A 14463-nucleotide genomic window follows, 5' to 3' on the forward strand; every position below is an offset into this window, starting at 1 on the left:
AACTGTTTGGAAGTATTAAAAGTGTCCAAGAAGATGTCCAAAATCTTTACATGCAATGACCCATAGACTGTTTAGATGCATGTCAATGATGAGAAGATTTCGAATGTTTACTGTATGATGATTGAAATAGCCTTTAACACCCCGCAGGCACAGGATGTCAACATGACATCAGATTGACGTTGTACCTCAACGCTGTGGAGACGTTGCATTTTGTTTGGAAATGAAAATCAGGTTGATGTCAAAACCCAACCTCAAGCCGACGTCAATGTCCAACATCCAAACTAAAATCAACCAAACATCAACGTCTAATGATAGTGTTGTTTTGACGTTACCAATATGACGTACGTTTACACACATTCTCAAATTACATGTCAATGCATCAGCTTCTCACAGCGTAATACTCACTACTCACTGTTCTTAAGTACTTTTAAAAGGACTACTTTTTACTCATACTGAGTTTTATTTACAACATACTTTAGTCTACTTGCACGACATTTTTAGGCAAGTAATGGTACTTTTACTTTAGTATGATTTTTCAGTACTCTTTCCACCAATGAAGAGCACACATACCTTTCAGTGCTTCAAATCTTATCAGTAAAGGGAAGTGACAACATTTCTTGCATTTACTATAGTTGTGCAGGATTATTTCAGCAATTTAAAGGCAAAAGTATGATATCATACAACATATAGCTCAGAACTGCTAGAAATAAACAATTTGAAAAAAGGAAAAAAAGACAACTTATTTCTCATTTCAAATTCTGAGAACTTTGAGTTTATTTGATCTGAGATTTTATCAGACAATTTTAAGTTTATAAGAGCTATCACCATACTGTGTAGTTACAGGAACTAGTCACCAGGCTTGTTCCCAGAGAACTAAACTTCCCCCTCTGGCCATTTTCTTGAATATATTCCTGAATGAACTCTGATGAGATACAGTATATGTTTAGAGCTTTAGTTTTACTGTGTGGTGTGAGTTTTGTGATCACGCAGATGGCATGTAGCCATGTACACTATTTGTGTAAGTTTTGCAATTGAAAAAGCAATAACAAAAGTCCTGCAGCACCATCAGCTTTAGTGCTACATATCACAGAGGATGTGAAAAAATAACACAATGCCACAGACAAAGGCAACAGGTACTGTAAATGGTGCGGACATTACCTTTCTGTATGTGTTTGTCTTGCCAAAATAGTGTTTTGTATGGCATGCACAATTTTTATTATTGTGCTGGATTAGTACAGTATAGGAGCAAATTTAGTTCCCTCCAGAAGATGTTCTGTTATTAAAATCCTTACTAAATCCTTTGGTATGAACATTCCAAATAGCCTACACGTACGGCTACGTTGAAAACGTAGCCCTTTATACATTTCTGAAGATCACAAATTATGTAGCCAGAGCTATGTATGCTCTCAACAGTTCTCTAGGAACTGTGGCATTTTTGTGCAAAACATCCTTATACAGCATTTCACAACTTATTCCTTAAACTGTGAAAAACTGTCAAAACTGCAAGACGTAAAATTTACCTTTATGTAAAAATGTACCCTCTTTATTGTTTATAATCCCTGGCAGAAATGGGCTGCCTAAAAACAAAGGTTTGTCTCATTTATTTTTAAATTACGTTTTTTTTTTTTTTTTTTTTGTGTACTTCACCTTAAACACAAGTTTTCTAATAAAAAGAGCACTTTAATAACAAATGCATACAAAGGGCAAATACAATATTCAGGTTTTATAAAAGCAGAATTAATTTTTTAATCAACAGATGGCTCAAAAAAGTATGAATAATGTGTATCCTTACGAGTACTTGTCTGAATGTAGATTAGCTTTGCATCCTTATTAGAGAACAAGGAAACAGCAACAAAGAAACCAATTACCATTTAACAGACAGTTCACCCAAAAATATACTGTCATGATTTACTGACCTTCACTAAAGCTTCTGCAGCTTTTACAAAGTAATATTTAAGATTTGCACAGAGCAATTTATGCCCATGTAATGTAAAGAAAATGTAATAAATAATTAAGGGAATACAATGTAAAAGTGTTTTCTCAATGTAAATGTATAAGGCTAAGATAATGAGATTAATTAGCAACAATTCAAAGTTTGAAAATACAAAATGTGTACTGTGTACTGATCTTCAATACTTTTACATTTAAAAAATTGTTTCCAAACACTTCAACATCGATCCTTCTGATATTGTTTTTCCTTCTTGTTTTCCATTTATTTGAAAAGCAATACATGAAATAAACAAGTCTGTGAAACTGAAATGCAGTGAATTTATACATTTAACAAGAACAAATTTCCTCTCACAATTTCAACTGTTCAGAATAACAAATTGACAGAAAAATCTGGTTTATTTCAACAAATATTAATTTCATAACTCTTGAACATAAAGCTTCAGCATCGAGAAAAAATATATTTAACGTTTTTTACTGATAATCTTAACAGTTTTGACAAATAAAAAAAGCAAAACATTGAGTTTGCGAGGATAAAATGCACAGTAAAAATGACCTCATATTATCAGATGAATCTTAGTTAGTTTGCTGTTCAGCCACTGAAATCTTCAGGCGAAAGATTGATATGACTATTTTCTGTTTTATACCATACACCTTTTACAGCATCGATTATGTGGATTTTTATTTAATTTAACAATAAAACATAAGTAAGTAGCGCTTCTGCCCAGTCTGTTTATCTGACGTGAAGTTGTTTTTATATTCACATTGGTTCATTTTTTAACAATTACAACCTGTGGCGCCATATATTGTTTACCGTGTTACTCTGAATATTCGCTCTAAAATAACATGTAAGTATGGCTTAGAAATAAGTGTAATTCCTGCACCCCGCCGACCAGTTGCTTTACGACAAAGTTCATGAGAGAGTGATAGCAGCGATCCTTGCATGCATAAAATATTGCACATTATATCAAGTTTTGCTTGCTACACAACCGAAAACATGCTAGATATAATAGTTTTTTGTTCGAAAGTGTGGTAATTCTAAGCACTATAAAGTTTTCTAAATGGAAAATGACATAATCTAGTGGGTCTGTCCTCTTTAATGTGCGTGTTTGTGTGATTTCAGGAGGCGTGGCTTTGGACGGCAGGAGAGGGACTGTGTTTCAAAGATATTATGCTTACCAGTTAGCATTTTGGCAGATCACCTACTGCACCCTTGATTGTTTGTGATAAACTACCACATCCGATTCTATCCAAGCATCCTGCCAATCACTCTGAGAGCACAGAACTACACCGACAACTGCCAAACTGGCTGTAAACCATCTTCAAGTACAGAAAAAAGTGTTATGTACAACTAAACAAGTTCATCCTTAGGGGTCAGAGAAAGTTCTTTTAATACCAAAATGCAAATTAACACTCAAAAAACAACTTAACATATAAATCACCTGACACCTAAACACTGAACGAAGAAAGAGAAAAAAAAACACCAATTCAAACGCTCAAAGCAAGTGATAAGTAAGACAAATGACCGGCACAGTGACGCTAAATTGTTCGTCTCAAAACTCCCAGAAGTCCTGAAGCAAAGTACTGCTATGATCTCTCCGGCACTTAACGCTCTCTCAGAAAAGACTCTTTCATAGTGAGCTCACTGTTTAAATTTTGTACTTTTAAAATGACACATTGGCTCTAAATAAATCTTTCAGGTCAGCGCTCTATTCAAGCTAGTACCGAGGGAGCATGGTGACTACACGCAGCAGTCTGTCTTTTATATCGGCTTTGCTCCAAGAAAAAGAAAAGTAATTACATTAGAGTAGAGAAACTTTACAAACCCACAAACACATCAGAGGGAAGCTGCAGACCTGCATCTAATATTAATCGTATCTGAAGGCCTTTCTGAAGCTCCATCCAACAGAGACTAGAGGCAGAGGGAGCGTGCGCTTTGTGCTTCATCCAGATGTCTCATTCATCCGGAGGAGATGCTTTTTTGCTGGAGGCATAACATTACGTAGTAATGAACTGCTGACTGGACTGCAACACTCAAATTGGGGAGGATTCATTAACAAGCTTCCCACGGTATCACGGGGGTTGGCGTGATTTTTCTTTTAATGGAAATGTTTACAAGAAACTAAAAAAAGTTGTTTTTATCAGAATGATGACTCATGTAAACTCCTTTACTGGTTCAACTGAGCTTGATCTGAATTACACTTCAATTATAAACACAGCCAGTGCAACAAAAACCTACATGCAAACTCTGAAATTTCAAATGAATGTATAAAATGTGTTTTTCAAAGCTTATTACTACAGGCTGTACTTAATCAGTATGAAAGAAATACAGTAAAAAAGTAGGGTTATTTGCATCCAATTATGCAAAATTAGTGTAATTACCTCAGTTAATACGTAGAACTTGGGTAACAAGGACACCTTTAAATAAAGGTATACCATAAAATGTTTTTAAAACATATTGTGAATACATTTATTTCTGTAATAAGAGCTGCAATTTAAGCATCATTCAGAAGATGTACTGTAATTATTGGCTGATTTGCACTTAAAAAAAAAAGATGTTTGCTGCTTGTTCAAATTTATTTAAAATGAGCTAAAACAGCACAATTCTTTAGGGTTGTTTCAGACAACTTATTAGTTTTATGTTTAATTAGTTTACATCTTCATCTTACGTCTTCAACTTACATCTACATCTTTATGTTCAATCAACTTACATGGAAATCTGTGAAAACTAATAAGTAAGCTTAATTCCTTCATGTTGTCCCAACTCAAATTGATTGTATGGGATCCAGCATGTTTTACAGTGTGGTGATTTGAAACAAAAAATAAAAATGAATGAAAAGTGTTATTGTAAGTGATACAAGCTGTTGATAAAAATTATCATTTCAGAAAGTAAACAAAACAAATATAACAATGAAGAAATCACTTTTGATCAATTGAACGTATCTTGCTGAAAACAAATGTCATCATAAATATATAAATAAAAGCATTAATGGATTAAAAATAATCTTGCTGTCTCGAAAAATAAAAACTGAACGGGAATGTATAATATACAGTACAGTATGTGAGTCAAAGAGGAGAAGCGTTTTTGGTGTCGGCATCAATTTAAATTTACATTATCATTAGTTTAAAACTAAAAGAATATTATATACATGAGTTGTCTACACTACTGTTTAAAATCATTTCTGTGACAAAAACAATGTAAAAAATGGTGAAATAATGTATTATCATTTGGTATAACAGATATAGTCATGTAAAAAAATCAGATTTGTACTTATTTAAATAAATATCAGAATAAGTGATCATGCTACATTTTATTTTATGTAATTTATTAAAACTTTCTGCTGACAAATTGGAGTTTTAAAGACATTTAATTAATATTTGGGTGCACCTTTTTTAAATACAGTATGTCATCAAATGAGTGTTGTTCTAATTATGCCTTAGAAGATTTTTTCATTCACTGACCATTTTTATTTTCTTTCTTTCTTTCTTTCTTTCTTTCTTTCTTTCTTTCTTTCTTTCTTTCTTTCTTTCTTTCTTTCTTTCGTTCGTTCGTTCGTTCGTTCGTTCGTTCTTTCTTTCTTTTATATATATAATGTAATTTAAAGTGTAACGGATCACGGTTGATCGCAAAACCCACAGTAAAATACACACTTAGCCCACAGAATAATACATTTTTTTTACTGGTAGATTAATCCTAAATTTAATTACAGGGAGATCACCTCTCCCGTCATTTAAATCACATCTATGAAAGCATTTTGGCTCTCCTGTAAAATATACTGATGACAGAATAAGTTGTGGTAGGTTATTCGGGATGTGGTGGTTTTCATTAAAGGTGTTTTCTTTTACTACTTGTTTAGCCTGCATCAATGCATTTAGTGCAAGCTGCACAATTAATCCTTGTTAGTTAATTAATGTTCAGGATCTCAACACCCACACAGCATAAATTATAAATGATGGTGATTTGCATATGTTTATTAATCCTTCGAATCACTACATTCAAATCTATGTTTGAAAAACACAAAAATCAAAAGAGAATCAGTCTTTAGTCTTTTGAGTACGTTAAAAAGTTACAAACAGTCAAATAACACAGAAGTAATGGGAGAACAGTTTATGGTTTAGCTTTAACCACTGATGTTTATGGTAAAGATTAAAATCATTGTCATATGCATTTAACAATGCTCAAAAATGAAAGTTGTAGGCAGAAATTACAGTATTTAACCAACAGGTCGCAACAACCAGCCATCAAAAATACATCACTAAATAATTCTTCAAAAATGACAATCATCTAGCAATGAAACATGAAGTTTTATGAGTGAATAACTGAATCATTTATTGAAAATTATGCTAAAAATTAATATGGGCTGTACAAATTATAATCTTAGATTTATCTTTCAAGCACCATCTTAGCATGCGTTTTCACAGTACTGAATATTTTATTTACAATGTATTTTTATTCAGCTGATTATTTCTTTATTTTATTTTTAATAAAATTGCAGGTTCTAAGTTCTGTTTGTCAAAAACCAAAAGTGTCTTGCAGTTCTGTTTTTGTAATAAATGGAAGGCAAATTATATTGGTCTCCTCCCCTTTTGGCTGATCTGAAAAAAGGTCCAATCCATGACTAAAAAAACATTATGTGATCTGAACCATGAGATTTGTCATCCGTTACACCACTAGTGTAATATATTGCAATAAAATTTCACTAGACAACTTAAATAAATCATTTTGCAAAGACTTTAGATTGATTGGGATGATTTTACAGGTGAAATATAATTCTTTTTATGTTATTTATTTTATACATATAACAAACAAACTGCAGTCATAAATAACACAATGGAGCAAATATTAATGATTAGTGATTTATGGTTTCCGGTGGAGAGTCTAACAGTATTTGGTTACAGATATTGAATAATCAAATATGTTTAAACAATGCAAAGTCTTCATCATATAAATTGTTCAATGAAACGAATCTTTATTAAACTTCTTTATGCTCTATTAAAATGCTTTGAACATTCTTAAAATGCTTACATAAGCCCCCTTCACACATACAGGCTTTTCTAGAAAATTACCCACAATTTTCAGGAAAGGTCTGTATGTGTAAACAGGCCCTTTTTGAAAATACCGGTAAATTCGTTCCGACAATCTTCCAGAAAGAGAAGCTGTAACATTACTGGTAATTTCTCGGAATGCTGCTCTGTGTGAATGCAAAAGGAAAATTGCCGGAAATCACATTCAAATGTAGAACGCGCTGACGTGAGACGTCTACTCCAGCCAATCACAACATTCAGATGCATTCACATCCGCTCTGTTAATGTAAATAAAAGACTTTGAATATTTTTCCAGACACATTTAGCTGCTAGATGTTAGTCAGATAACCTTTCTATGTTCCTTCTTAATGCCAAATGTGAAAAACATTATTGATAAAATGCTTATGGTAAACTGCTATTTGTTTACCTTCAAGCTCTGCTTCAGTTGCTTGACGCATATGCGCATGAAGAAGTGCTCTGTTGAGCGCCAGCACACAAATATTATGTACATCTCGACATGCGAAAGTGTTCCTTCATATGTTTTTATGGAAATTGTTTACAATACTTTGAAGTTGTATACTAGAATTTGTCATATAGTCAAATGTGTGAATTTGCGATTCTGTCTTTGGATGTCTCTGGGACAAAAGCAGCTGCATGAATGCTAAAACATTTAATAAAAGTGAAACTATCAACAAAAGCCCCACCACTTCAATGTTTACAAATACAAGCGCTGCCGTTTAGAACTCATTTCTGGTTAATGATGTCAAAATTTACTGGTATTTTGGAATGGAAACGAACAATATTTCTAGAAAAATTCTGTAACTTTTTTTAATTAACCAGTAAAGTCTTTCCGGAATTTTTTCAGATATTCACTGGTATTACTCTGTGAAAGCGGCTATTGTCACAGGCCTTAAAAAAAAACACAAGCAGATAATTAATTTTCACTCTGTTGTGCTTAAAGTCTACAGAGTCTGCACAAAACTCATGTGTTTTGACCTGGGGTTCCTGGTCATCTATAATGTCAACTCAACATGACATATCTTGCGATGTGACTATTGTGGACACATGCAATGTGATATTGATGCTCAAACAATATATTGTGCAGCCTTACATGTGGAGGTTTTAGAAAATAAGGCCAAAATATTCATTCTATATTAATTTACAGAATGTGGCATTAATAAGCATCAAATATAGTTTTCTCTCTCTCTCTCTCTCTCTCTCTCTCTCTCTCTCTCTCTCTCTCACTCTCTCTCTCAGTTTTCACCTGTAGTTATGCTATTATTCTACCTTAAAAGAATTATGCATCTGAAGTCCAATGAAAACAGTTTTATGCTAATACACCTGTTGTGAAACTGACAGAACTTTTTCCTGAAAATATTTTTCAGTGACTGCAGCTTGTAAGCAATTCTAAATTAATGACAACCACTGTGAGCATTAGTTGGGACTTGAATTGTTTCTTTTTTTCTTTCTTTTGGATAAGGTTACATTCAGTATTTTGTATTGCTGGCAGGTAAAGTTGTCAAAGCCAGCAATGCGACGCATGCTGACAAATCAACACTGGCTTCGGGAGATTTTTAACACTCTATTAAAAAATGCTCCACAGGGAAACGGCGTAATCCATTTCCTTGACAACAGTTGGGAAGGAAACGCACATTTTTAAAACATTTCTATAGCTAAAATACTCTGTGGTCTATTCCTTTCTGTTCTACTGTTGCTGGGCAACCGCAGGGATGGATGCAGGTCAGAGCTGGGGGAGGGTGATCAGCATGAGGAACTAAACACTCACAAAACCACTCATTACACTCAAATCTACACAAAAACATTAAGTCGCACAATGCATAGGACTGAGCTCCTCTATCCACCATGTCGATGCAGGTTACTTATGTATGTAGACTATATTTCCCCTGAGTCTGTGGCTCACCTGTCAACGCCACCGTTTTTAGTAACTGAATGTCACTGATATCTGCACTACGACAGTCATTCTGCACCATTGAAAAGCAACAGATGCTTTTGCCAAAGCAATAGTAGCTGCGGAATTGTTTCCTTTAATTGAGCCACAGTCTGCAACAAACAAATTAAAAGTCTAAAAGCGTAGAGCTATACAAAACGCAATAAAACAAAACAGATTACAGTGACTCACAGTATCTATTCAAAGGCATTGTTCTAGAAGTGTGAAAAGCCATATGAGTCATCTTAAAACTATATTAAAAATATGAAGTTCACTTTTGTTCTGGTCCTCTGTTTACTGCAACAATCATTCACTTTGTAACTGTTTCTCAGTCTTATTCTCTGAAATTAAGTTGTCTTGCCCTTCTGGCAAATAGTTTTTTTTATACAGTTGAAGTCAGAATTATTAGCCCTCCTGAATTATTAGCCTCTTGTATATTTTTCTCCAATTTCTGTTTAATGGAGAGAAGATTTATTCAACACATTTCTAAACAGAATAATTTTAATAACTCATTTCTAATAGCTGATTTACTGATATCACTTTTCACATGGTGACAGTAAATAACATCTGACCTATTTCAAGATAGTAGTATTCAGCTTAAAGTGACATTTAAAGGCGTAACTAGGTTAGTTAGGCAAGTAAGGGTAATTAGGCAAGTTATTGTATAATGATGATTTGTTTTGTAGACTATCGGGGAAAAAATTGCTTAAGGGGACTAATATTATTGACCGTAAAATGTTACTTCAAAACTGCTTTTATTGTGGCTGAAATAAACTAGAAGAAAAATATTACAGGAAATACTGTGAAAAATGTCTTGCTCTGTTTGGAAACAATTTTTAAAAGAAAAAGAAAAATTGCAGGAGGGCTAATAATTGTGACTTCAGCTGTACAAATATTGTTAGATTTATGCTTAAAATAAAGAAAATATGCTTATTTATTATTCTGAAAACAAGCACTAATACTGTAAATATTGCTTGACTAGATGCTTCTGTATGTTTTTGTTTTAAGCACAAATTTAATTTTTCCCAAATTTGTTTTACACAAGCCATCACATGCGGCTAAGAAACAAACTAATTAAGTGCTATACAATTTTATTTTAAAAATAGTATCAGCTTATCTACATAATTTATGGTCAACTAGCAAGTTTTCCTTGCATTTTCTTGCCAAAAAAACAAAACAAAAAAAACATGCATCTATCACTAGCTTAAGCAATCAAAAGTAAATTCACTCAAAAATTTAAATGTACACGCCTTTTTAACTTGTTGAGTGTCTTTTTTTATAATATAAACAAGAGAAGATATTCTAAAGGATTTAGGTAACCAAAAAGTTAATGGTCCTCTATAGGAGAGAAAATACTATAGATGTCAATGGGGACCAATATCAGTTTTGTTCTCTATATAATATAACAGATAGCTTACATTAGTTCTTCAAAACCTCACTTTTTGTGGGCTCCTTAGAAGAAAGAAATCGGAACAAGTGGAGGGTGAGTAGACTGATGTTTTTGTTGTTGTTGTTGTTCTGAATGACCTATCCCTTTAAATACCCTTTCCTGATCCATCAGCACTAACTATCTAGCCAATTAACCAATCTATTCATTTATGCCTAGTGTGAATTTTGCCAAAACTGTACTTAAAACGAAATGCTTGCTTCTCTGTAGAAGGATTTACTGCTAATCATAAATGTGCAAGCAGCATTGATTGACTCTTCCTGGAAGCAACATCTTTCAACATGCCTTATTATCTCTACAGGTGCATCTAAACAACAGTGATTGTTTTGATTGGTGAAGATGGATTGCCTGAACACTTTCTCCCCGAAACACACGTCAGGCAATCACATTCATGCATCTGAACACACCCACGGTAGACATGTTTTCTGCATTGTCAGAGGAGTGACGTTGACCACGTGGTGGAATGCAATGTATCAATGAGTACCCATGCAGCATTGCATCAACAACAGAAGGTAAGGACAACAAAAAGTACAATAATATAGAATATAATTAAAAAATGGCTTTCCTAATAAAGTAGCAATAAAACTTCTAGAGTTTTCTGATAAATCTTTTTGCTTTTCAAAGTACCCAAATTGCTGATATGGCAGGAAAGATACAGGATACTTTCTACATATGGCATGAGAATACCTATGATACAGGTCAGGCAATAGATTTTCCTGCTTTATGTCACAATAGCCAAGAATACACCGTGGCCTTCATAACATTTAACATCAACAAAATCAATGCTGAACACACATAACAGAAGACCAAAGAATAAAACACTGTGAATCATGCAAATCACAAAACAGCTCACCTGAGAGCAACAAACACTCAAGTACCCACACAAACCCACACCACCCACAACTGATGACTAATAAAAAAAAAACAAGACACTCTGAAAACTGACCGCAGGAAAAGACACTTACCATAAACTGAACGTTGTCAAAGCCGTTAGACAGCAGGTGGTTTTCATACTGCACCAACCCAATGTTGTCCAGCCACTGTCCCACAGACTGGACGGGGCAACGGGGGCCTATCAAAGGATGCAAAGGGAGGCGTTTAAGAAGTGAGTAACCATCCACCCGGTAGCAGCGACAGTCCGGCTGTGAGAGCTGGCACTGCCACATCATGTTCCTTGCAAAGTGACTGTCAAACGAACCCGCCATGCTCAACAAGAGGCAGAGAGCACCAGTGGAAACGGGAGAAACAGAAAGAGCGAGAAAAAGGATGTGCAAAAGTGTTGTTCTTTGTTTTAAAAGACAAAACTAATGCTTAAAAAACAAAGCGGGAGCAAAGTAAAGAGGGTCCTCTCTGAAGAGTAAGTGTTAGGGTCCGTGCTGATGGAGAAGTACGCCGGCTGTGGAGGTAGACATGCTGAAGGCTCCAAATTACATCCACAAGAGAGACGGGAGAGATGCGCGATCGCCAACCTCTGAATTAGCCACTGTGTTCCTCAACCTGAGTCTCAATGTGCGGAGAGTGCAGGCATGTGCGTGTGTATGTATGCACGTGCGGGAGTGAGCGAGTGTGTGTGTGTGTGAGAATGAGTGTGTGAGAGATAGAAAATGATAGGAATGACGGCGTGCAGCTTGCTTGGTAGATTTCTGTTTCTCCAGCACTCCCACACTCATTTGTATGCCTCTGCATCCTGTGCCACTGTGCGCTCTCTCTCCCCTCTCTCTCTCTCCCTCCCTCTTGCTCTCTCTTTCTCCCTCCCTTCTTTCCACTAGCTGTACCTCACATTGCCGATAATAGCCATCAGATCAACCCCAGTCTCTTTGTCTGAGTGCAGAAGCTGCTGTTGCTCCCTCCCACACACACACAAACACACATGCACGCACACGCACACACTGTGGGCGTCTGTGTGAACTGGTGGAATGGCAACACAAATGTGCTTTCTGTGGACAGAAAAATGAGGGACCACTGCAGAGGAGTGAGGTTTAAGCATAGGAGAGGTGAGGAGTGGAAGCAAGACAATGGATGTTGAGCGACAGAAGAGGTGAAAAAAATGAAGGAGAAAGAGAGATAACCAGACGAAAGGTGACAATAGATGTTGTGATTTAAAAAGAGAGTTAAAGTGGAGGTAAAAGGGTAAGGGCAAAAGTAGTGGTAAGATGAGAAGCTAATAGAAGAGGAGAATTAGATGAGAGAACAATTAAGAGGTGATCAGGAGCAGAACAGGAGAGAAGGTGGAAGGAGAGGAGGCAATAAGAGAAGAAAAGGAAGTGAAAGTTAAAAAGATAAAATAGAGGGAAGAGATTGAGGAGAGCTCAAGAAGTCAAGAAAGTTACAGCAAAAGAAAGTACAAGTGAAAGACGGTGAGAAACAGGAAAGAAGGTGACACAAGATGAGAGAAGAGTCAAAAGGAAAAAAGTAAACAGGAGGTGATAGGATGGCTAGGAGAGAAGAGTACAAGGCTACGTTCACACTGCAAGGCTTAATGGTTGAATCTGATTTTTTCCTTCTCATATCTGATTATTTTGCATAGCTGTTCACACTGTTGTTATAAATGTGGCCAATGTCAGATTTGCAGTGTGAACAGATCATGGTCCTAAACTGACCCAAATGTGCAAAGAACAGAACAGTATGAATGTGAATGCTGTATGAAGAGATTAAAGCTCATTGTCGGATTATGTTTAATGTTATAACTGCTGTTTATGAACTGTAAATGGTTGTTTGGATAGTTCTTAAGTGTAATTCAGTGTTTGAAACCTAAAAGAATTTGGTAATACTTTATAATTACACACTATGAATAATTTATTAAGCATTATCAAATAAATTCATTATCAGTTAAGTATTAACTCTACTTTAATGGACATTAGTAAGCAGTTTATTAATGCAGCTACAAATGCTGTGTTCTTGATTTGTAAGCACATTTATAATGTGCTTAATGACTGTATTTTCATTCTTTGTTAATGATTTTTTTTTCATTACTAAATTAAGTATTGCATTATTTACAAAACGTTTTTTTTTTAAAGAATAGCTGGTGCTATCTTAGGATTATTCAGAATGTGGAAGTAAATGATTAATAAACTATTCAAATCAACATGTATGTATCTTATTATTCAGGCATATACTAATAGTTAATTTGTATGTTAATAAATGGTTTAGGCGAGGCAGTGGCGCAGTAGGTAGTGCTGTCCCCTCACAGTAGGAAGGTCGCTGGGTCGCTGGTTGGAACCTCGGCTCAGTTGACGTTTCTGTGTGGAGTTTGCATGTTCTCCCTGCCTTCATGTGGGTTTTCTCCGGGTGCTCCTGTTTCCCCCACAGTCCAAAGACATGCGGTACAGGTGAATTGGGTATGCTAAATTGTCCGTGTATGAGTGTGTGTGTGAATGTGTGTGTGTATGTTTCCCAGAGATGGGTTGCGGCTGGAAGGGCATCCGCTGCGTAAAAACTTGCTGGATAAGTTGGTGGTTCATTCCGCTGTGGCGACCCCGGATTAATAAAGGGACTAAGCCGACAAGAAAATGAATGAGTGAGAAACTATTTATGCTTTACAAATCCCTTATAAATGACAATTAAAGGCTCAGTTATAATATAAACAGGAAAAAAATTAATAAACGACTTTATTAATTTCTATTCATTTGAACGTACACAAATGAAACTGCATCAAAATTTTTTTTGCAAATTTATGTAAAATGAAATTACAATACAGTTTAAACATCACTAAATAAATTTGAAATGTTGTAAGATAATATATTGTTAAATGAATATATTGTTGTTGATTTAGCAAATTTTATTTAATTGAATTTATTGCTAATTGTATTTTAACACTCCAGTTATTTGGCAATGTTTAAGGTTTACAGTAATTTTATCTTTTGGATTTTTTAGATTACAAACAATTTTTGTTCATTTGATACAGAGATTTTAATTGTCATTTATGAGGGATTTACAAACGTAACCAGCCCTTACTTTAGATTAGGTCACAACACTACATGAAGCTGAGTTAATACATGAAGCTGAGTTAATAAAGCATTTATTAACAGGCATAGCATTACTAAATGCCTTAAAAATAAGATATATGAATGTTTATTTTAATAGATTATTAATCCTT

General features: G+C 34.8%; 1 protein-coding gene across 23 annotated transcripts in view; it reads right to left on the minus strand.

Moving 5' to 3' along the window:
- anks1b (ankyrin repeat and sterile alpha motif domain containing 1B) overlaps window positions 1-14463 on the minus strand; it is a 315281-nt gene that overhangs the window by 93802 nt on the left and 207016 nt on the right. For 17 of the 23 annotated variants that reach the window (XM_021475055.2, XM_073946404.1, XM_017355052.3 and 14 more), the window contains one exon: window positions 11333-11439. In XM_021475055.2, coding sequence (XP_021330730.1) covers window positions 11333-11439 — 107 coding nt within the window. Of the gene's footprint in view, window positions 1-8445; window positions 9335-9810; window positions 12013-14463 lie in introns of those variants that run through there. The other 6 variants (XM_073946417.1, XM_073946418.1, XM_009300300.4 and 3 more) reach the window with 2 other exon arrangements.

Source organism: Danio rerio, chromosome 4 (assembly GCF_049306965.1).
Source record: "Danio rerio strain Tuebingen ecotype United States chromosome 4, GRCz12tu, whole genome shotgun sequence".
In the NCBI taxonomy this organism is placed as follows: Eukaryota; Metazoa; Chordata; class Actinopteri; order Cypriniformes; family Danionidae; genus Danio; species Danio rerio.